Genomic DNA, 24,693 nt, shown 5'->3' on the forward strand with positions numbered 1-24,693 from the left:
CCCACAGGTATTTGGGTGGTCACTGTGAGAACTGGAAGCTGGACTAGGTGGGCCATTGGCCTGATATAGCAGGCTGTCCTTATGTTTTTGCTGTGACACTTCAACTGCCAGCATATGAGTTATCGCTGCTATCTATAAAATATGACAGATCCTTCTTATCAAGGGGGTTAATTTGTCCGAATTAAAGGGAAGTCAAAAATTAAGGGAACTAGCTTAATAAAATGGACAGCTAGTGGAGAATGCAAAACATTCCCCCAAAAAGGAGGACCTGGATTCAAAACTTAAAACCACACTTTAACACACAGTTAGAAAATCTAATTTAGTGTTGGATTATGACCAACGTAGAATATGCATTTCTATTCTTACTGGTTTAAACTCACTGCTGATTTCTGCACCTAAGGACACTAATAGTATCACGTTAGTAATATCTGTAGTTGTGTCATTATGAAAATGAAAATGATTTTTTATTGTACTGATTTAAAAAATTGTCCAACTAAGTCCCCTTTTTTTGACGTTAGTGGCCATGGTAATAGGTGTTCCAACAGTGCGAAGAGAAAAGGAAAGCTATTTGATGGACACACTGCAATCCCTTTTAAGTGGAATGTCTGAAGATCAGAAGAAGCATTGCATGATAATTATCTTTGTAGCAGAGGTAAGTTAGCTTGAAATGATTTGTGTTTACAGAAAGAAAATGCAGCAGTCTGTGTTTGTCTATAATACAGAGGTGGGGAATCTGTGGCCCTACAGATGTCGTGGAGCACCAACTCTCATCAGTCCTGGCCCACGTATGTTGGGATCCACGGTCCAGAATCCCTTCTACCCCTTTGCTACATTAGAGAATGTTATTTATTTATTTATTTATTTATTTATTTATTTAAATATTTTCCAACTCACACTCTGCCAGCTGATCTCAAGGGGTGGATACATTCAATCTAAAATGACGATTTGTCAGATATGTATTGAACTACAATGAATAGCAGCAATAAAACTACTAGCACATTTGGAAAGCTAAGCAGGGACTGGTATGGTTTCAAATTGGATGGGAGACCTCATGTCAAGATTCTATCATTCTAAGCAATGGCAAACTAAAGTCAGCAAGCAGATCACTATATTGAGCATTACCCATAAAGACCAGAGAAAACAGCTAGGTCTTGACCCAAAGAGGAAACAAAGCCACTGTTTTGATTAATTCAGGAGCCAGTCATGGGGCTGCAACACTCTTCTTCATGTGGAGATCTGTGGGCACGTTAGAAGCAATCAGGGTGAATCCACCCATTAGTCAACGTGAGTCCCTTGTCTCAGGTGGCATTGTGGTGGATCAGGGTCCTCTGACCTGCCTTCTGAGACTTCTGGTCTCTACCCCCCACCAATGTTTGGCTGGTTACTGCTGCTGCCACCACCACCACCTACTAACCAGCCATCACCTATGGCTCAGCAGCTGTTCCCTAGGAAGCTAGAAGCCACATAGGTGCTCCTAATAAAGATGTTGTGAACACACACACTTGTTTAAAGTTTCACAGTTTACTACACAGAAGGCCAAAGGACCACCCTTGCTGCTATTGTGACAGCAAATAAGTAAAGAAGCAGCAATAGGAGATCAGTGCATGGGGAAGCAGTGACAGCTCATCCACCTTGGCTCAGGTGGGAAAATGCCTTGCACTAGCCCTGAATGAGATTCTGTTGATGAGCAAGTTGATGCAAAGGAGCACTTCGCAGTGGAAAACAATAAAGAACCAAGGATAAATTTAGTTGGAAGTGCCTGTGACCCTTGCACTCTCTCAGAACAGGGGTGCTGGGTATAGGGGGTGCTGTGAGATTTTGACCAGCTTCGGCCCATCTGAAGCTGATACAGGCTCGTCTCATCTTGAGCCCAAGCAGAGTAGTCCACACAGCAGAAGGATAAGCAGTATGTGCCACATTCTTAACTTTATTTCCACTCTATGCTGAGAGAATACAAACATGCATCTTGCCTCTGTGAGAGCAGAGAAGCAACACCCTCTCGGAAACAAAGAACACCGAGAGAACAGTGAAAAACAGGAAACCAGTGTACGTCACATCCAGTCTCCCATTCCCGTGGGAATCCAACAGTAACTCTGACTGTGGAATGCAAAACAATGTCTTGTGACTGCAGTTGCTGCTCAGTGAGGGAAATAGAAACCAACAGGTGCAAGGGGGCTTCAGCCCCCTTAATACTTTGAAGAAGCGCCCCAGCCCCCCAAGTATTGAGGGGGTTGGCATCCGCCACTGCCGCTAGGTGCCCTCTGCATGCCCCTGCCCCTGCCTGGGATCCGAGGAGCTGGGAGGGGGCTGGGACGAGTCAGGGGCAGGGGCTGGGGCATGCAGAAGGCACCCAGCGGTGAGGGATGTCAGCCCCCTCAATACTGAGGGGGACTGGGGCCCCTGCTTCAAAATATTGAGGGAAGTTGAAGCCCCTTGCACCCCCTGTACTTGGCGCCCCTGTTCATTAACATAAGTAAACATTCAAAAATTCTGTCCAGAGACCCATGACTCAGTCATAAAACCTAGTCCACCCCATCTTTGCAATGGAAACAATGCAAGCCTTCACAAAGTGTTCACACGCTTTTCACAGCAACTTAAAATGCAACAGCATTACAATTATACGCCATTTTATGTAACATTAAAAAACTTCAGCACTTGGGTCTGCTGAACCTGGACTGTCGCACTGAGATGAGGCTCCACATTGGGAGGGATTTCTGGATATGCTGCATGGGTAAAGGCATGTGTCATGGTCTAGGCAATATTAAATGACCCATCATGAGCCTGTATTCAAGGAGCTGTGTGGTTTGGGTGCTGCTTTCTGGAGTGAGAGAGTTCAAATCCTGCCTGCTCCACATTTACCATCCAAACTTGTTGTTTAGATAGGTCACATCAGAAGTCATTTGTGGTAGACCAAAGATGTAGAATCTGCGGTTCTCCAGATATTACAGACCACAGTCCTCCTCATCCTTGTCCATTGGTCATAGTGCCTGAGAGCTGGAGGCCACAAACCATGGAGGGCCACAGGTTCTCATCCTTACATTTAGTTCTTTTACAATAGATTTATCTCCCGTCTCTTATTTCCCATTGCATTGCTGTTTCCTGCCATGTTTCATACTGAGGGTCATCTACTGTGAGCTACTATGCAATAACTGGCCTGTGGATATCCCTTTTTTAAAATAGCAAAAAAACCAAAAACAAAAACACCCAAATAATAATGCAGGTTTCAGTGCTAGAGCTCTGACTTGCTAATCCTGCAGTTCTGGTTTAGAATGCAGAGTTCTAAAGTAGCAAAAGCTCAGTGGCTTTAAATGGACAATGCAATAGGTAGGAGCTTGAAGAGGGAAGAAACCTTGTAGTTTCTGGAACAACATTATGCTGATAGTCTTTAATCAGTGTATAATGTAGATGGCAATAAAGCCCAGGCCGAGTCTGCCGAAAGGATGGTTTTCTTAGGCAGCACCTGCAAACAAAGGACACGTTCTCACATATATTAATGTTGCAAACCTATGGTGGTAATCTTTCCAAAACTACATAAGTAGTCTTACTGCACAAGATACTGTGGACTTGTTGATCGGAAGGTTGGCGGTTCGAATCCCCAAGATGGGGTGAGCTATCGTTGCTCTGTCCCAGCTCCTGCCAACCTAGCAGTTCGAAAGCATGCCAGTGCAAACAGATAAATAGGTACCACTGTGGTGGGAAGGTAAGCGGCATTTTTGTGCACTCTGCCACGCGTCACGGTCTTCCATGAGCCAGAAGCAGTTTAGTCATGCTGGCCACATGATGTGGACAAATGGCAGCTCCCTCAGCCTGAAAGCGAGATGAGCGCCGCAACCCCATAGTCACGTTTGACTGGACTTAACCATCCAGGGGTCCTTTACCTTTATACTGTGGACATATTGTGTGATTGCCCTAAAAGTTCAAATACTGCATACAGGAGTTCAATATTTCTCACAATAGTGCATTATCATGACTTTAATATTTGAATATTTTATGGGTATTCCTGATGGCATTAACAAGGGTCAGCAAACTTTTTCAGCAGGGGGCCAGTCCACTGTCCCTCAGACCTTGTGGGGGGCTAGACTATATTTTGGGGGGGAAATGAACGAATTCCTATGCCCCACAAATAACCCAGAGCTGCATTTTAAATAAAAGCACACATTCTACTCATGTAAAAACACACTGATTCCTGGACCATCTGCGGGCCGGATTTAGAAGGCGATTGGGCCGGATCTGGCCCCTGGGCCTTAGTTTGCCTACCCATGCATTAATGCATAAATGTACCAGAGATGTAGAATGTGTTCATAGCAAGCTTTAGAACTCCTAGAGCAATGCCATAAAAAAACCCCCTGTCTGGTTATGTTGTGGGAATGTGCTGTAACTTGGTTGCTACAATTTCACATATAAATGCAACAGTTTGGAAACACTTGGAATAAACTGTTGGAAGTTCTCTGTAATAGATGTCCTGAGGCAAGGAAACTGCTTGGGTGAATTTTCTCACCAAAGGTTTGGGGTGTGTGAGAGTTTGTGATTAACTCAGCTGCATTTCCATCATTGAGAACAAATCAGGAGGGTATAGTTCATTGCTGCAAGGTAAGAGTGATAGATTTTTCTAAAAGTATTACTTCTGCATATAAATATGAGGAAAAGTACATACATCTTAATCCTTCTATATAATGTAAACAAGTGTGCAGCAACTTCTTTCTATTTAATTTTTAATATTCATATAATAAAATTAATTCTGCTGTGTCCATTGGTAAGGGATGGTGACTGTAAAATAGAATAAAATGAATGCACATATGATTTCCTGTATGATTAGCACAATTTCTGTTTTCAGAAAATAGCAGAAATGTTGATTTATTTATTTTTTAAATTTTTAGGTGGATTTAAAATATGTTAACAGCATTGCAGAAAGCATCAGAAGCCGGTAAGTTTTTAATAATATGTCAGCTTATGGCTACTAAAAATAAGTAATATTATGCCATTAAAAATACCGCATCAATAAAAGTTTACTTATCAGTAACATGGATTACTGTAGCATATACTAAACTAAATATTAACACTTACAGCACTAAGGAAGACAGTAAAAGAATAGTATTGCAAAGTTTAGCTAAATCCTTTAGTTCTCTCTTTCTCTATGACACTACTGTGCATTTATAATCTTTAAATAAGTGAATTTGAGACTACTCTCCACATAATTTAACTATGCCAGCCCAAAGCCCCCTTGTGTGTATATAATACTGAATTCAATTACTTACATTCTAGGAAGTAATCAGAAATCTTTACTAGTATCTAGACATTTGGAGTAGCAATTCTTCTACCCTGTTCTAGGTGGTTGTTGTTTTTGCTTTCAAAATAATATCCTACTTTAATGTAATAAAATGTAAAGAGTGCCTTTGTGATGTCAAAGGTATGGGAAATATGGCTTTTAGAAGTTGGTCCCATAGGTTTCCAAGGAGAGACTGGTTGGTTCCTGAGGCTGAAGCGTTTGTGTGCAGATGCGTATTTGAGGTGTCACAACCCTTCCTCCAGGGCTGCCTATAGTCTGGCGAACTATATGTTTGCTTCCTGTGCTAATAGGGCTCTCATGCTAGGGGTACTGTGCTGTGCTATGGGTTGGGGAGGGAGGTCTTGCCTCCAGACTTGCTGGAATGGGTTGGTTTCCTTGCAGCGTCTGCCTCAGGCGGTGCAAGTGCAAGAGGCGGCACTCTGCCTGCCCCATTGCTTCCACCAGCAAGAAGGAGGCCTTCTGGCATATGGCCCTGCTGTTTGTCTTCCCTAGTCCCAGGCGGAGAAGCCAAGCAGCAACGCTTTGAAGAGTGCCCCATCTCCCACCAAGTTGAGAGGCGAGAGTCAAAGAGGGGCAGGAGGCACAAATGCCCATTTCAGCTCAGGTGGCAAAACAGGACAGGCCACCCCTGAATGAAGCGGTTGCATATCTCAAGCCACAGAGCAATTGCAACAGAGGATCGCTTTACCCAAGTCTGCAATACACATACACAGGAAAAATTAAAAAAAAATTATAATAAAATGTACAAATGTCCTCTCTCAAACATAAACAAAGATGAATAAGCCCTTGATCCTGTATGCAGTTTGTACCTCTGAACAGAAGTTCACCAGAAGAGAATACTGATTTTCTTTTTTTCTTTTCTTAGCTTCCCAAAGGAGGCACTATCTGGAGTCCTGGAGGTTGTCTCTCCCCCTGCTTCCTATTATCCCAAGCTCTCCAATCTCAAGGCATCATTAGGGGATTCAAGTGAGAGAGTAAGGTATGAAAGGCGGCATGTGAGGATTTCAGACAGCACGTTATTAAGCGTTTTAAAAAGAGGGTTGTTTTATTTATTTTAAAGTGAATATCTTGGTTTTAAAGCTTCGTTCCCAAAGTAGCTCTCAGTATCTTGAAACTATAAGGCATGGTTCAGTCAACAAGTGCCACAACTGCAAAGATAAGGTAAATCATTCACCCCAGGGTGGAGCAGAGTCGGCAGCTGCAGCTTAGAGGAGGCCCCAGAGACCTGCTTGGCCTCTAAGCTCTGCTTGGTCTCTGGAGCACGGGGACAGCACCCTTCCCCACCAGCAGCCCTAGTCCTGGGCCCAATGGCAGCAGCCAACTGACTCCCAAGTAAACCTGAGGGCACCCAGATTTACTCCATTTCCAGCGGAGACTCACAGAAGGACACCCTCACCGCTCTTGCTGGGTAATCAGTGCAGCCTCCCTACCTGTGGTGGAGTGTAGACTGGCAGGGGTGCTTCTGTCAGCATCATTGAGCACACTCAGATGCTCCCCCCTCCCCAATATCTGTCAATGTTGGCAGCATCCAGCTCCCATGGTGACCCCTCCCTCCCCCAGCTGCTGCCACAGGACCATCTTGCCCTGGGGGGAGTAGAGAAGACAGAAGTTTGAGGAATTATCAACATCCAGCCCCCATTGTAACCCCTGCCCCCCTCAACTGTAACCACAGAGGCTTCTTGCCCTGAGGGAATTGAGAACATATTCTTCCAAGCAAAGAATTTGCATTTTTTTTTTCATTTTAATGTAACATCATCATCATCATTATTATTATGATAGTTATACTCACAAAAATCTTATGCAAACTGTTTTTGAGGTCCATCTGAAAAGGGGTATATCAATTACTTAAATAAATAAATTTAAAATACCTATGAGCGATTACTACTTTTAGTAAGAGGTAGTCCTGGGAAGAACTGATCAATAAGGCCTAGATCCAGGAGCGCAATTGTTTCTTTCTGGGCAATATGACCCCACCCAGGCAAAGTACTGTATATCCATAAACTTCTTGTCTGAAGTTTACTCATATAAACTGAGTGTTTATTTGTTGTTATTCAGTCCGTTGCTGATTTCAGGCAAGTATTTTAAGCTGACATCTTCACACCTTGTTGAAATGGAAAGGAGAAATAAGAGCTGGATGTCACTTGTGTATTGTTGGCAACTCTCTCCAAACCTCCAGACAATCTCTCCTAAAGTTTCACGCAGAAGTTTAAAATCATGGTAGAAACAATAAATTTATGCAGAACCCCACACAGGGTAATTACTTATGGTTATTATTCTGTTTGTTTAAAAATGTAAAGCAATTAGTTTGGATTTCTTATAAACAAACAAACAAACAAACAAACAAACAAACAAACAAACAAACAGAAGTCTTCTAACACCACCTTCCAAAACTTCCCAGTAAAGTAGGAGCAGAGTAACTCAGGGCTTCCAACTTGCAGCCTATGTAGATAGTGCAGAAGAAACTCTGGTTGATGTACTGAAAGCTGCTGATAAGTCCCAGGGAAACAACAAAGTTACAGTCCCTGTTGTCACTCTCCCAGTGTAGATTATTAGCCAGGGTCACCAAGGCAGTTTCCATCCTCACTACCATCCAGAAAACTAGATTGAAATACTGTAGTTACAGATAAGAGTTTGCTTGTGTCTGTCTAAAATGAAAGTATAGTATAAAAGTAAGCTCCTCTTTAAAAAAACATAATTTGTTGCCTCCGTTTAGATGGAGAACAAAACAGAATTTGGATTATAGCTTCTTAATGATGTATGCCCAACCAAGGGGAACATTCTATTTACAGGTAAGTTCACATGCTACATAAATTGCTGCACTGATTAAATTAGTTTTTCTTCTATCCTTTGTAGTTCTGCTACCATTAGCAACATTTTCAGGGCAGTTTAAGGAAATAAACCCTCTTATCTACAGCTTCCTTTTTTTCTTTATGTAAGCTATAAATTTCTTTTCTTTTTTTAAGGCCAGTGTCTCTGTAAATCAATAAAAGGTTGAGGGAGGTTTAGATAAAATTGTGTCAATATTTTCAGTGCAATCGTTCACAATTTCTGAAGTCCACGAGGGTCCCGTGAGAGACTTTTAGTCATGCCTGGGAACAGATAATGGCTGTACAGGAGCCATAAGAACAGGCAGCCAAATCCCTCTTCACCTGGGGTGAATTGTAATTATTCTCTGTGTCCATTTAGGTCCGCTTCATCCTGAGATAATTAGGCATTTCCAAAGCTGAAAGCATCTTTGAGAAGCTCTGTTTCAGGAGTTGTTAGAAAGTGCTTTTTATTAAGACTCAAGGGAGATGAAATGAAAACATTAAAAACTACAGCAGCTTTTAGCAGCTTGATTCAGAACTCACGCCAGGAAAAAAAAGTCAGGAACATTTATTGGGAGTACTGTTTCACTTCAGCAGCACTCTTGGCACCCACAGCTTTTCACAAGAAGATGTTCTTATTTGTAGCAATTAAACGTGTGTGTGTGTGTGTGTGTGTGTGTGTGCGTGTAGAAAGCAAGCAGGTTATTCATTGAAGAGACATATCAAATTGTTAAAGTAAAAAAGAAGCAGTTCCAGTGAGAAAACTATGCAATAAGGCATATCAATTTACCTACTGTTTGATGAGGGAAAATGCTAATGTTTAAACAACCTTTGGCTTCAATCATCTCGTTTCCACATTTGAATCTCCTCAGAAGACATCTTATTATTTCTACTGCGCCAAATTTAAACTTATTAATTCAAGTCATTAAACAGCACTGTTCATATGTAGTTAATATGTTTTTGCAATCTTTGCTACTTTTTAATCAGCCTACTAGTGATTCTGACTCTCTACCTTCTCACTCTACCATTGTGGTGCTTATATGCAGTGCTTTTTTTCTAAAAAAAATGTTTAGGGGTACTCTCATTTTCCTACTCATATTGAAATACTGCCCCTCAAACTTAGATTCACTAACTGTTTAAGGGTATGCGTACCCCTGGATCCCCCCAGAAAAAATCACTGTGCCACTCAAAGGATTATCCAATTTTGTGTTCATCCTGCAAACCCATTTCCTAGGATATAGCAATGCCTCATCTATGCCTCCATTTCTCCTAATCTACTATGGAGTACAGAAGTGATTTATATTTATATTGATACCTTGTTGCCATTCTTTTCCCTTTGTTTATTTCATTTATTTCTCTGGAAGCAACAAAATTACAGTATCTGTAAAGGGTCTCTAGATCTATGGCTGCAATTGAAAAAAAGTTGATTTCTTTTTCAGCTAGAAGATGATATTATAGCCAAACCATCATATATACAAACAATCAGTGAGTTTGTTGTGCTACAGGACTCAAAGGAGTGGATGTTTCTTGAATTTTCTCAGCTTGGGTTTATTGGTAAGTAAAGTAAAGTAAACCTAGACAGCATCTTAAAAAGTAGAGACATCACCTTGCCAACAAAGGTCCGTATAGTTAAAGCTATGGTTTTCCCAGTAGTGATGTATGGTAGTGAGAGCTGGACCATAAAGAAGGCTGATCGCCGAAGAATTGATGCTTTTGAATTATGGTGCTGGAGGAGACTCTTGAGAGTCCCATGGACTGCAAGAAGATCAGACCTCTCAATACTTAAGGAAATTAGCCCTGAGTGCTCACTGGAAGGACAGATCATGAAGCTGAGGCTCCAATACTTTGGCCACCTCATGAGAAGAGAAGACTCCCTGGAAAAGACCCTGATGTTGAGAAAGAAGGAGGGCACAAGGAGAAGGGGACGAAGGAGGACGAGATGGTTGGACAGTGTTCTCGAAGCTACCAGCATGAGTTTCACCAAACTGCGGGAGGCAGTGGAGGACAGAAGTGCCTGGTGTGCTCTGGTCCATGGGGTCACGAAGAGTCGGACATGACTAAACGACTAAACAACAACAACAAAGCAACATTATCCAAGACTGCAAAGGAGCAGCCTAAGCAAGAGAGGAAGTGTGTGCCTATTATCAGCAACAACTTTGCTCCTGAATTAAGAATGAATTATTCATTCATTCATGTTAGTAGGCTGAACTGAAGGAGGGGTGTGCTGGAAAAGATGCTCACAAAACCCTTCAGCTACTTCTAAAGTAATATAGGTGGAACAAAAACCTCACTTGAGAATTTAACCAAACTTCTCCTCCCCTTGGACAATCATTGGATGCAGTTTCTTTTCTTATTAATTTATGGGAAATAGTTGACAGGTTGGAACAAGGAAATGTTGAACTCAACATTATGACAGCATAATGATTTATAAACCTATGAGGCAGATCCAAGGACAATGAGTGGAATTAACCTGCAATGGAACCAAAATAGAGTATCTGTAGGTCTGTGCAGGTTGTTAAGTTCTTCCATTATTAAATAATCTTGATCAAACAAAGAAAGCAAAACATGGCCCAAGTAAATTAGCAGGTACTTAGATTACGTATAATCTAATGCAAAATACTGTGTAAGCAACTGTTGGAACAACATCAACTAGTTCTGCATGTTTTGTTCTTCCTTCAGGGTTCATCCTATCTGGTTAAGGCAGTATTACAGGTTGTAAGGGGCATTGTTTTTTAACTGCGTATGCTGTTCATTCATAGTTGAAGGCTTTCATGCCCCACTTTGATTTTGTTTGAATGCTAAGCATTGGATTCAATGGGACTCAGAAGAGCTTGACTTGGGCTGGATTGTGCCCTAAATCTTTCATGCCCGCTTTGATTTTGTTTGAATGCTAAGCATTGAACTCAATGGGACTCAGAAGAGCTTGACTTGGGCTGGATTGTGCCCTAAATCTGGCTGCACTTCATAAAACAATATGATAACTGAAATACAACCACCTTCAAAATTTGCACTCATCTGAATTTTGCAATGCTGTTCTTCAACCAGCCAACATTTACAAAAAAGCATATATTAGGTGGAAGTGTGCATAAAATTCCATACATTAGAAAATATAACATACAAATATGCATTATGTTAGGAGAAAGTGCTTGTAAAATGTGTACATTAGCCACAGCTGTATGCAAAAATGTGTACATTAGAAGAAATTTGCACCAAAATTCTGATGGATTTTCATGAGGATTCTTTTAAAAAAACCCACACAGATTGCAGCAGATATATGACGAACAGAATTTAAGATTGGAAAAATGAGAAACTGAGAGAACTAAAATGAACAGATCTTTCCATTCCTACTTGTATCAACTCTGAACTTGAGGCCAGTTGTTGCAAGTCCTGGTTAGATTTATAGGATCATTTGCAGTTTTTGAAGCCCATGGATGTAGATAGAATGTTTACATGGATTAGACCAATTGTTTGTCCTCTCAACCTTGCCTGCCTTGTTAAAATCTGGCAGAAAAGGATTGACTGGATGGGTCCAGCAAGTGGTACATGCCTTGCTGTGAGAGGGAAAGATGCTCACTACCTTGAGAAAGCAGGTGGTGCCACCCCTCCTGAAGAGGTCATCACTGGACCATGAAGTACTACCACCTAGGGATGGGTGATAAATTCAATTCAGTTAGCATTTAAAGGCGAACGTGCCCAATTCATACAAGATACAAACTGAAACAAAACCATCCTTCAAAATTTGTACATCTCTAAATTTTGCAGTGCAGTTCTCTGGTCAAATGATATGTACAAAAATGCATACACTAGCATAAAGTGTGCATAAAACTGCATATAATCATGGAAACAACATGCACAAATGCATTCTTTTGTGCTTTACTGTGCAGTATGGAAAGTTGTGATTTACCTCTCCCTTTTTGAAAACATCATTTTCAGGAAAATTATTCCGATGCAGAGACTTGCCGCTGATAGTTGAATTTTTGTTAATGTTCTACAAAGATAAGCCAATTGACTGGCTTCTAGACCACTTACTTTGGGTTAAAGTTTGCAATCCAGAGAAAGATGCAGTAAGTACTACAATTATTAACAAAAATAAGTTGCATGGGGGTGGGGCAGATGGGCAAACACTGACAATACAATTACATTTTAGAACAAAAAGAGAAGGAAATTGTTGCTGATTGCTTACACAACTGGAATTTCCAAACAACCATTGGGCAAATGGACAGCATGAGTTCACAATAATTAACTCAATCAAATTCCATAAATTTCAGTGTCAATCATGTCACCCCACTATGAAAAAATGCATATTCCATTATTCTGTAAGTTTGAATGTAATATACTGTAACATGACAGAAACAGAAATGATGAACACAATTAAAATACAAAAAAAAAAAAAATGCTGTTATTTACAAAATAATTTAATAAATCCAATTTAAGCGGTTGATCATTTGCATTTTATCTATTGATATTATTGTGGTTTTTTAATTGGTTTTCAATTATGGTTAGTCACCTTAGATATGTTATGGGTATTTTATTTTAAAACCAATTTATAAGTAACACAGTAAGTTGATACAAGCTAGATTTGTGCACAAGTATTTGCATGTGATATTCCATTAGAATTATACATCTGAGTTTATATATTATTCTGTCATTTTCAAGACCGGTATTGCTTTATATATTTTAATAAGATGTGGTTTGTTTGTTTATTTATTGCTTACATGTAGATCTAGGCTTTTCCTTCATTAAAATCAAGGTATAATACTCTATTTCCCCCCTCATTTAATCCCCACAACAACCCTCTGAAGCAGGTTAGATTGAGAGGTAGTGACTGGCCCAATATTGCCCAGAGAGCTTCATAGCTGAGTGGGAATCTGAACTCTGGTTTCCCAGGTCTTAATCCAACACTTAAAGCACTATGCCACACTGAATCCTACTAAAACCATATCTGCTGGAATATTGGACCTAATTTTGAAGTTGATCAGTTGAGTTGATCTGTAATTAAACAGTTAATCCTACATTTTAAAAAATCTTACTCTTTCCCTTATTCATTGTTGGCACATAAATACTAAACTTGAATTGAGTTTGTGTGTAGTCTTTTTCAACAAATATCTTTAAAGTTAACTAGAAGCCTACAACCAAGGAATTGGGTGGTTAGTTTAAACTGATATATGTATGATATTTCTTTAATGTTTATCCCATCCCACCCCTGGCTACTGTGTCTTAGCTCTCATTGCTTCCTTAGGGTTGCAGCACTTCCAGTAAAACAGGCTTTAGGCACTGTGACATTTCTTTAGAGCCCTCTCTCACTAGTCTCTACTTGCTTCAGTTCCTTGTCTCATCTACATGTTGAGTGAAGACATCTCTGTCCCCTTCTTAAGTGTGAACACTGTGCAAGTGCAGCAAGCAACACAAGCAGAGGGACAATGACCTTGCTGAGCTGGTAATGTGAGAACCCCCCCCCCCCAGATAAGCAGTGTCCACAGTCAGTTCAGCACCACGAACATAACAAAGTATAGGTGGTTTGTTCACCTGTGACGGAATATAGTTTGGAATAGTAAGTTATAAATATGTAGAGAAATTGAAATGCAGCTGAACGTGGTTGCCTCCTTCTGTTGTTGTTTTACATGAAATGGTTTCGTTTTCAGAGACACTGTGAACGGCAAAAGACCTATTTGCGCATCCGTTATAGGCCATCTCTCTTTCAGCATGTGGGAATTCATTCTTCTTTGGCTGGGAAAATACAGAAATTGAAGGTAAGTTCTATTAGTCATTTGCTTCTTTCTCAACATCACGGTGTCAATAGTGTAGAAATACAACCGTCACCAAGTTCAAAGAGAAGACAAATAAAGTGCTAGAGACTTTGTGGAAGCAATGCAAAGATGCCAAGACTAGTCCCCTGCCCTGCACGGTGTCTGCTAGCAAAAGAAATCACAGTCTCCAGTTGCCGTTAGTGACTGGGTGATTATTCATGGTGGAAGTGCTCAAGAATGCAAGTACACCTGCTTGGATGTTACCTCACCCCTCTTTAGCTTACAGTTGAAGAATGTGGGGCTTGCCACCTCCATGCCCCACAGCTGCAAGTGACAGCTCCACGCAGCCAAGAAGTAGCCTTACAGGGTATTTTCAGAGCTACACAGAGCTGACATTTCCAGCAGGGGATTATGGGTCTGGCCCAACAATCAATAGCTGCATGTGTTTTATAGTTTGAGAGTTTGCTCTGAACTGGCTGCCCTAGCCTTCTGTCTCTCCCACCCATTGTCTTTTTTTTTTTTTTTTTAATAATATTTATTACTTTTAAACCTTACAAAAAGCAGAAAAGAAAAGAAAAAAGAAAAGAAGAATAAAAGCAAAAAAGAAAACAATACAATACAATATATAACACATTAAACAAAACAAAAGCAAAAACAATTCAAAAAAACACACACATCATACCGTCCCAATATCCTCTCTTTCATTCCCTTGTTTCATCGACCTCCTCTCACCTCCCTTTTTGTATTCCATTTCTATTAATTGTTTCAGCAAATCCTTTCCATCTTTCTCTGCTTTCTGTCATGTAATTATCTTAACATATTTTAACCTTATTTTCTATTAATACTATAATACTTATTTACACTTAATTCCTTAAAATATTTCTACTAAAGCCATATAATTCCCTTCCAACATTTTTCTAACACTCATTAATTTTACATTATTTCCATATATAGATTTTAAACTTTTTCCAATATTCTTCCACCGTCTCTACTCCCTGGTCTCGGGTTCTGCCAGTCATTTCTGTCAATTCCATATAGCCCATCAACCTGGTGATCTTCTGTCCGAGGCTCTTAACTCTCTTCCAGGTCCCTTCTGCAAGTCTTCTTCATGTTTATACATGCACTTTATTATGTCCTTTCCTGATCTTGTTCTTATTTTCCTTCCTTTGATGCTGAAAAGTAAATCTCCGGGAAATTCCCATCTAGCAATGTTTTTATTCTTTCTCGACAAGTCAGCCAAATCTCCATAATTAGAACTGAAATTCAAAAGATATTTCCAGTCGTGTTTCAAAGTTCCTCCAAGTCTGGCAGTCCCCACACCTCCAGTCTCCTCCTGACCCAAGTCCAGGTCCCAAAGGTCAATAAACCCCTGCATGAGGGGATCTATCCAACTTTCTTTCTCCAGTCCAAGCGGGGCTCCAATCCTAAAAGTCTGACTTTCTCTAGATTCAGTCTTGGAAGGCATCAACATATAATCATCAAATTGCAACTGTAAAGCTGGAGCTCTCTCCGTCACCACTTGTGCCACTTTAGATTCCACAGCAAAAACTTTCTCCCCCGCCTTCTCCTCAATTTGCCATGTCAAAATAGATCCCTGTATCGATTCCTGAATAATTTCTGTATTAATGTTGACTTTTTGTGCCAAATTAGTCACTTTTTGTTCCAAGTTATCAATTTTTATAGTCCTCGCATCCGTCTTCCTACAAAGCTGTTCCAGTGCATCATTAATCTTACAAAATGCAACCACTAAGGCTTCTTCTGTCAACATTCCCAACAATTCAAGGTCAATCCCAGATTCTCACAGTCTTATCTTGCAGATGGAAAATTCCCCCAGCTCAGCTCTTGTAACAATTTCAAAGGCTTCCTCTAGGGGGAAACAATTTCTATCTGTATCAATCCTTTTAAGCACAGTTCAAACAATAAAATTAGTTTCAATTTTCAGTTACTTTTACTCCTTTTTAAACGCAGAAGGAGACAGTGGAAACAATGTATTTCTCTTCTTTAACTTACTGTCAGCAGACGATCCATTCACAGTCAATGAGCATATCCGAAACTTCAATCTTACTAGCAGCCCGTTTCCAGGTTCAGAGCGGTGGTAATTTAACTTTCTTTACTCTCTCCTGCAGGCTTACGCGATCTTAAATTTTCCCCCTCTTCTCCTGCTTCCAAGGGGGGTTTGATGGTTTAACCGATGGAAGTTTAATCCTTTATAAGAGACTTTCCAAGGCTTTAGCTTGCAGCCTCTTTGCTTCAATCTATTTACAAAAGGGGGAGGCGGACTTCCTGTTTGAAACCTCCCCGTTTCGGTGCCAAATTAAGACGTTTAAAAATCCAATTTTCCGTTCTACTCAGGGGTAGTTGTTTTAAGATCAAATTGTCCACAGGAAAAAGTCAGCGCTCTCCGGCAACAGCAATGCGGCTTCACTCCGTGAAAGAAGCAGTCGATTCAAAGCACCGCGCCACTCACCCCACGTCGCTCCGGATCCCCGAAACCGGGTTTCCCCGCGAGTAGGGGAGGCGCGAAAGGTGCCAGCAGAATCCCACGTCCACAAGCTTCTCCCGCCTGTGGTTTTTAGTGGGTCTCCGCCTTCGCCGTGGCGGCCAGACCCTAATTTCCACGGAGCGGCTTCCTCCCGATCAGAGGAATTCAGCCATTGCCGGAGGCGCCTCCCCGGAAGTCTCCCACCCATTGTCCTGTCTTGCCCAAGGTAAGAATTATTTTCCGGAGGAAGTGAGGTAGATGAAATTGGTAGGGAGGAATTTTGCTACTCAAGTGTTCAAGATTTTGACTTTTCTATGGTAGCACCACCACCATGGAACACCCTCCCTAAAGGGTGTTGAACACTGCCTGGGAATCCATCTAGATGAAAGGTGGTTTGGAAATTTTAAAAATATATAAAATTGAATGGTTGATTGTTCAACCTGAGAAGCTCAATTAATTTTAGGGCTAAGCAGCTGAGTGCAGTTTGCCCATCCCTAATGGTCATAGACTTATGGGTCACTGTTTCTTCTTTAGAGATGAATGAATACCTCTTGTTTTTATACCCCACCCTGCAAAGTGGCTGAAATTTTGGGCTCGTCTGCACACAGGCAAAGTTTCTTTCCAAAAATAGTGCATAAAATGTAAATATTTGTTTAGATGATCTATATATGTGTGACATGCATGGAATGGGAGCGAGATCATAGCATCAGGTTTCGTTCTCAGGGCTGGCCCAAAACATTTTGCTTCTTGAGTTGGAGCAACACATTTGTCCAAAGTCAAGGTGCACAATAATCAAGAGTGGCTATGTTATTTTGGAACTGGAGGCAAAAAAATCTCACATGCACCTCCTCTTTTGGAACAAAATTACAACAATATATTAAGTAACTTGGAATTAGCTGCTCTTTCATACTCCCCAAATCATCTGCCCGAGGTAGCCATCTCACTCTGCCAGATGGTAGGGCTGGCTCTGCAACACTCAGTGTAACTTTTTTCAGTTAGGCTGTGGTAGCACATTCCATTCCACTGTGAGAGCCATCCAGAGCTGCATGCTTGTACACCTGCCCAGTCTGCTAACTGTTGATGGGCAGCTCTAAGGCTTCTGCTCTGTCTTCTTATGGTTCTATATTTTTATAACAGATTTGCACCAGGTGTTCATTCAGATAGAAAACTATCCAGACAGCCTTTTAAATAAAGGACTGTCCCACACGAAATAGGACATGTGGCTTTCTTTCTGCGCCTGAGGTTCACCATCGCAGTCTAGTAAATGCATGTATAGTGGTACCTCGGGTTACATACGCTTCAGGTTACAGACTCCACTAACCCAGAAATAGTACCTCAGGTTAAGAACTTTGCTTCAGGATGAGAATAGAAATTGCAGCACAGCGGTGGCAGGAGGCCCCATTAGCTAAAGTGGTGCTTCAGGTTAAGAACAGTTTCAGGTTAAGAACGGACCTCCGGAATGAATTAAGTACTTAACCCGGGTACCACTGTATGTTGATACCTGGATCTTACTCCTCTCCTACATGAATACCCTGTTATTGCACTGGTTGTTTGAAAAGAGTTATAGTTTACACCTCATCAATGACTGCCACTGATTTTATTTGCAAAATGTTCAGTGATGCATCCATGACTATAATTTACAGCACATTTAAAGTATAAAGATTATGGTTTGTCTTTGCCGTTCATTTTGTTGATAACTTTGTATTTCACTCTCTTTATATAAAAATATACATTTATGTCTTACAGGATAGAGATTTTGGCAAAAATCCGTTACTTACAGCACATGTCAACCCAGCTGCAGAAGTGACTACAAGTCTAAAAGTATTCCAGCACTTTACCCTAGAAAAAGCTTATAAAGGAATAGAATTTTTCTGGGCTTTTGCTCCTGTGGCTGGAGATTATATTCTGTTCAGCTTTTGGCAGCCAATAAAAATAGAAAGGTAGGTATTATGATGCAGGAACATTTCCTCTAATTTGTTTCTCATCCAAATTGCTCTCCCCAAGCTCTTTAATCTCTCCCATGGGTGAAAAAGCTGGAGATTGGGATGGGGGAGAAATTCGGCTCAATTTGCATTTGCAGTCTAATCTACCTATTTTGCATTTCCTGAAACAATATGCAAACCAAGACACACTCATCCTTTGAAATTTGCATTTTTCTGAATTTTGCAATTAATTTATTGAACCAAATAATGAGTAAAAAAAATACATATTGTAGGCAAAGTGTGCTTAATGATGCATATACTAGTGAAAACCAGATAGTGAAAGCCAGATGGGTGGGGTATAAATAATAATAAAAAAGAAAAGAATATACAAAAAATCATTGTATTAGTTGGAGTTGCTTGCAAAATGTGTATATTATGCAAAAATTGCATTGAAACGTGCTTGTTAGGAGAAATTTGCACTCCAGTTTTGATACACTTTCATGAGGATTAAAACAAATTTTTAAAAAACAAGCTGATGTGGAAATGTGGAGAATTTAACTTAAGTCTGAGAACCTGAAATTGACTCATTCAACTATCCCTATTTGAGAAAAACATCTTTGATGGAGAAAGAAGTAAGCACTGTAGCCCATCAGTCCTCTGATTGAATTTACAGTTCTCTGTACCTTATTTGTTTTTTAAAGAAGAATACAATGCATTGGCAGAGTGTTATCTGCCATGTAACTTCCACCCTCAGTCTGTTTATACTCTTTCTTCCATCTGAAAAATATTCCCAGAGAACATTAAATGGAAGACCTGGCATAAAATAACTATAAGTTAAATATTTAATGCATTATTAAATTTGCCCCAATAATGTGTTTTGCAGGTACCTTTTTAAAAGCGGAAATGTCGAACATCCAGGAGATATAATAGTTGATGCTACTGTAGAAGTTTTACCCAATGCTGTAAGTATCTCAGCTCTCACATAAATATAAAGCATTTCAAATCTTATTATTAATATTAGGGAGAAGTCTTGCTCTTTTCTTAATATTCCTGGCCAGCAGTCATAACCTGTCAGGATGTTACCATCTCAACCTCATACGGGACAGTTTTGTCAAAATTCTACTCAGAGATAAGCAACTCTTCCATTTTATCTCATCCTGGCACTGCTTCTGATCTGCCTTCAGCATGTGGTGGCAGAATGTGTCTGATTGCCATGGCCTTTGGCAGCACTGCAGAAGTCAACTTTGACTGAAAACCATGGCTGCCATAGTGCAAAATAATAATTAAAAAAGACAATCAGTTATTGGAGCAGAGAGCAGTCTTTGAGGACCAGTCTTACAAGGCGCAGACACTTACATTTTAATAAATTCTCTTCTATATATTGGTATATTGCTCTGATAGCACCTTGTGTGTTTGATCAGCTAAAAAAGAGGGGGAGAAACAGAAGTTGGGCCTGCCTTGTAAAATTTCCTCCTGCAGATCTTTTGACTAGCAATCTTTTACAGTAGTACCTCGGGTTAAGTACTTAATTTGTTCCGGAGGTCCGTTCTTAACCTGAAACTGTTCTTAACCTGAAGCACCACTTTAGCTAATGGGGCCTCCCGCTGCCGCCGCGCTGCCGGAGCATGATTTCTGTTCTCATCCTGAAGCAAAGTTCTTAACCCGAGGTACTATTTCTGGGTTAGTGGAGTCTGTAACCCGATGCGTATGTACCCCAAAATCCCAAACCAAATACCACTGTATTTGTTGTAACCCAGGGATGGGCGACCTGTGACCCTGCAGGTGCTGTTGGACTTCAACTTGGGGAAAAGCCATAGCTCAGTGATAAAGCACTTGCAAGCAGAAGGTTCCCGGTTCAATCCCTGATGGCATCTCCAGGCAAGGTTGGGAGATACTCCTGCCTGAAATCCTGGAGAGGCAATTACAGTCAGTGTAGACACTATTGAGCTAGATGGACCAATTGCTGCTTCCTACATTCCTAACTCCTGTCAGCCTCAAGTGGCATGACCAATGCTCAGGGATGATGGGAGTGGAGGCCCAGAAATGTTTGGAAGACCACATGTTGCCTATACTGTTGTAGTCAAGTGAGGTAATTGGCCCAGGAAGTGTTCAGTGGTTCTGTTGCGTTGTACACAACTGAGAACCCAGCTTATGCAACATATTGCAAATTGATAGGCAGTTTACAGATGGTTGCCAGAAATGTACTCACCAGAGCTTGGAAGAAAAGCAAATATCTGTGTTTAGTACATTGTGCTTTGAAACAATAGTGAACATACTGGTATAGTATAAATGAATATGGGAAGGTAAGCTGTCAGCCAAAACTTTTATGCAACTAAGAATCCCTTGATTAATTATTGGAATTCCACCGATTTCTCTGATTTGAAAATTGTCCTTAAACATGTAAAAACCGAGAGAAGGAAAACACTGAAAAAAGTATGTGACAGTATATAGTGAATAACTTCGCCCAGGGAAAGTTAAAATATGTTAACTGCGTACATAGTTGTTACAAACTAATTTAAAACTGGAATTGATTAGTTGGGTATCATGGGTTATCACATGGTTAGCGCTATTGGCTGGAGAGATTTGCAAAAGGGTCGGCTTTCCTCTTGGAAAACTAGTTAGGATTTTTCTTTCTTTTTATTTGTTACAGGAGATAGACATACAGTCTGCAGGAGGCAATTCAGGGAATTTTAAAATCGTAAAAACTCAGGATGGATATTTTCAAATAGGTAAAAAAAATATATTCTAAGATGATTTCAGCTTGGTTTTTATATTCTTCTAAACTGCAGCACAGCTTAAAGTTTTGCAATAATTTAGGGGGTGGGATCCAAAAGTTGTACTCCTTTCATGACAATGTTGCATGAGAAAGTCGAAATCATTTATTTTAATACCGATTAGAATGTGATTGTGCTTATGTAGCCAAAACTACATTACCCCATTCAATAAAGAGGTATTAGCAGCTGGGGGGTAGGGCTAAGGGTGGACAACAAAAACAGCCCATCAGAGCAGGAAGACAGGAAGAAGAAATGGGGGAAAGACATGGAGATAAGGAAGGAGAGAAGGGAGCGAGGGAGAGAGGGAGGGACAGGGGGTATAAAAGGTTGGATGTCTCAAGAAAGCAACACAACACAAGAGAGAAGAAAGGGGTAGCAAGATTGTGTTTAGTGTTGGAACATTAGAGGGGCTTGATGTGTGAATGCTACTGCCCTGCCACCCAGTGACTGCATGGCAGAGACAGAATTTCAGCTCACATTGCATAGCCAACTCTGGTCTGCATGACAAAGTCATGTCAAGTGTGCATTACTGTGCAAGCGTGCACATCGCTTCAGTCTGACTTCTAACCTTAATGGTCTGTTCTCCTATCAGTGTCCTTAGCATGTTTGGCTATGGTAAAGAACATTGTCTTATCAAAGAAAGGGTGTGGCCTCATCCCAGCCTGTAAAAGGCTATCATTGGGGGACTGAAAATTGCATCTAGTCGTGACTTTGCCTTAGTCGAAAGAGATTGTGACAGCATAAATTAGGGGCATCTGATTTTCTCTGATACCTGCTCCACCCTGTAACCTTCTGTTCTGTGTTTAATATTCTGTTCTGGAAGGTCCCTCCACCCTCAATAGTAGGTTTGCTGAGGAGCAGGGATGCAAAGAGCCTATTTGGGTTGAGGGGATTGTTGAAACTTGGATATCCCAATTGTTGAAAATTGCATGCGCCAAAGCACTTTCCACAAAGGCAAAGCCACCATTGGCTACAACCTACAGCAAGGAAATAACACCTTTTTACAAACTGCTATGCAGGATTATGAATTGGAAACAAAAGTCACAGGTTTTCATTGCACAGTTTTAACATCACAAAGATATGCACCAAGGTTCTACTTTAATATGATAGCATGCCCACTTCAGTGATGTCTCATTAAGATGTTAAAAAAAATTGCAATATTCATTTATTTAACTTTGTACCGTATTTGATGTAATATAAAATAAGATTTTTTAAAATTATTTTTTACTATTCTGGGAAACTAAGTTTATTACAGCATATACCAAAAACAATGTTTTCATTCACATATAGGCACATTCAAAAATGGAATAGCAGATGGCATCGTCAACCCAAACTTAGGAAATATAAAAGCTCTTCGTTTATCTATCCATTCTAGTTCTGCTACGTGGTTGTTACTGAGTGAGGTAAGCATGTAGGACGAAAGAACTAGTCAAAAGATAATTAACAGAGCACTCCTAACCTCAGATCTGTTGGTTGGAAGGGGTTAAGATGGAGCAGAAATACCCCTCTGCCAGGGGAGAGGAGCTCTGATGACGAGGCATCCGTGCCTGCAAACCCTCAGTACAACTACGGATAATTCAGCAGTTATAATTTACTGTCAGTGGTGTTTCCACAGTTGGTAGGCTCTGAAATGGGGCATTCTAGGGACAGTGTCGTGTCAGAAGCAGCTTAGGGATCATGAAGAAGAGAAGAAGAGTTTGGATTTGATATCCCGCCTTTCACTCCCTTTAAGGAGTCTCAAAGCGGCTAACATTCTCCTTTCCCTTCCTCCCCCACAACAAACACTCTGTGAGGTGAGTGGGGCTGAGAGACTTCAGAGAAGTGTGACTAGCCCAAGGTCCCCCAGCAGCTGCATGTGGAGGAGCGGAGACGCGAACCCGGTTCCCCAGATTTCGAGACTACCGCTCTTAACCACTACACCACACTGGCTCTCCACCACTGGATCCAAAGACCCTCAATTCCCCCCCAAGAAACCCAGGATTGCACCCATTAACTGTGCAAACATGGAGGTGGCATAGGTTTCTTTGAACTGCTCATATCGAGCAGGGATTGAAGAGACAAAATTAAAGTCCCTGTCGCTGGGTACATAGAGGGGAGGAGTGGCTGGGACCCTGCAGGTAAGCTGCATCACCCCACCTGCAAAAGGCTTTGAAAACCCAGCTATTCAGCAAGCAGCTGCACTGGGCAGCCCACTGACAGCAACTGAAAGAGTCTGAAGCCATCACAGCAGCCATCCATGGGCGTAGCCACGGAGGGGCATGGAGAGGCAGCTTACCCCCCTAAATCAATAAAAATACATAGCAAACTGAGGCTCTAACAAAAGGCCTGCCCCCCAAATCCTGGCTATGCCCATGCAGCCATCTCTTCCTAACTGAGCATAGTTCCTACTCCCCCCCCCCCCCCGCACCAATCAAAACCATTGGGGTGAATTTAGCAAATGAAAAAACTGCTATGAAGAAAAGAAAAGAAAATCACTTCCAAAGCTTTGCCTTTACTGTTAATTATTCTGGTGTTTTGTTTTGTTTTTGGCAACATCTTCAGACAGAATTGTTAATACTGATTAGTCTGTAAAATTTGACATTTTTCTACCTACAGATTATCTTACTGAGAGATTTGGAGGAAACAACTGCAAATTATGTAAAGATATTATAAGCAAACAAACCAAGAGAAATGTTTTCAGTACTCCATAAATGTTGACAAATAAATTCTCATTTCTTTTTATGTAGATATTCATAAAGATGCAGTGGGAAGAGAATAAGAAAGAAACACTTCTTTGAAAATATGAAAATCTTGAATGCTACATGGAAACAAGGCCATCTAGTGGCAGCAGCAAAACTGTCAACTATCAATTGTAATCTCCTTCCTAATACAGTGTAGTAGGAGAGGGGATAATGTTACTTTAAATCTCATTAAATCTTATTTTTTTTTGGAATAATGATAATATATTACCAACAGGCCCTTTGTAAATAAAAATACTTTCAATGGCTTAAACAAATAAGGATGCAGTCCTATCCACACATTCTAGGGTATAAAAACCCATAGGATTGCACTGTAAATACCACATGTTAATTTATTGTACGGTAGATTAGCAATACACCTTTTTTAAAAAAACAACAACCATAGGGCATGATATTGCCAAAACGACATACCTTTAAAGTCCTATTACAGCAGGGGTTTTTTAAAATCTTTATTTATTTGATCCCATTTTTCCCTAACCAGTTGCTCATAGGTAACGGAACTGGAATTCTTTACCTTTATCTTCACAGCAGCCCTTTGAGGTAAGAGATGCAGTGACGCAAAGCAACCCAGTTTCCTTCATAACTAAAGCCCTCCCAAATGGACTGTGTGTGATGTGGAAGTTTCATAATCAGATCTCCCCCCCCCCATTTTTTTTTTCATAACAGCAGTCACATCTGGGGAGGGAGGCACTCAAAGACAGATTGAAGCAGCAGTCCTGGGAGAGGGCTTTTCAGCTTTTTCCTCTCTGCTGTTTTCCTAATTTGAATTGCCTGAAAGGATCAACTGTTTACCTCACAAAGGGCTCAGGTGGAGGAAAGTAAATTATTAGATTACTATGTAAAGTGCTCCTTTTTCCATGCAAAATGCCCTTTCCCCTTGTTTCCCATCACTAAGCTTTTCCCTCCTGAGCTCTGTGCATGCACAACCTAAGGCAA

General features: G+C 40.7%; 1 protein-coding gene across 2 annotated transcripts in view; it reads left to right on the forward strand.

Moving 5' to 3' along the window:
* MGAT4D (MGAT4 family member D) overlaps positions 1 to 23,946 on the forward strand; it is a 40,459-nt gene extending 16,513 nt beyond the window's left edge. For both annotated transcript variants that reach the window (XM_081021990.1, XM_081021991.1), the window contains exons 4-15: positions 519 to 652; positions 4,878 to 4,924; positions 6,153 to 6,266; positions 8,001 to 8,076; positions 9,534 to 9,648; positions 12,028 to 12,158; positions 13,737 to 13,844; positions 18,070 to 18,263; positions 19,129 to 19,207; positions 20,896 to 20,974; positions 22,310 to 22,422; positions 23,746 to 23,946. In XM_081021990.1, the coding sequence (XP_080878116.1) occupies positions 519 to 652; positions 4,878 to 4,924; positions 6,153 to 6,266; positions 8,001 to 8,076; positions 9,534 to 9,648; positions 12,028 to 12,158; positions 13,737 to 13,844; positions 18,070 to 18,263; positions 19,129 to 19,207; positions 20,896 to 20,974; positions 22,310 to 22,422; positions 23,746 to 23,796 (1,241 nt within the window). In that variant the 3' untranslated portion in view covers positions 23,797 to 23,946. The remainder of the gene's footprint in view (positions 1 to 518; positions 653 to 4,877; positions 4,925 to 6,152; positions 6,267 to 8,000; positions 8,077 to 9,533; positions 9,649 to 12,027; positions 12,159 to 13,736; positions 13,845 to 18,069; positions 18,264 to 19,128; positions 19,208 to 20,895; positions 20,975 to 22,309; positions 22,423 to 23,745) is intronic.
* The last annotated feature ends 747 nt before the right edge of the window (positions 23,947 to 24,693 follow it).

The sequence above is a fragment of the Podarcis pityusensis genome (assembly GCF_964106645.2).
Source record: "Podarcis pityusensis genome assembly, chromosome: 9".
Classification (NCBI taxonomy): domain Eukaryota; kingdom Metazoa; phylum Chordata; class Lepidosauria; order Squamata; family Lacertidae; genus Podarcis; species Podarcis pityusensis.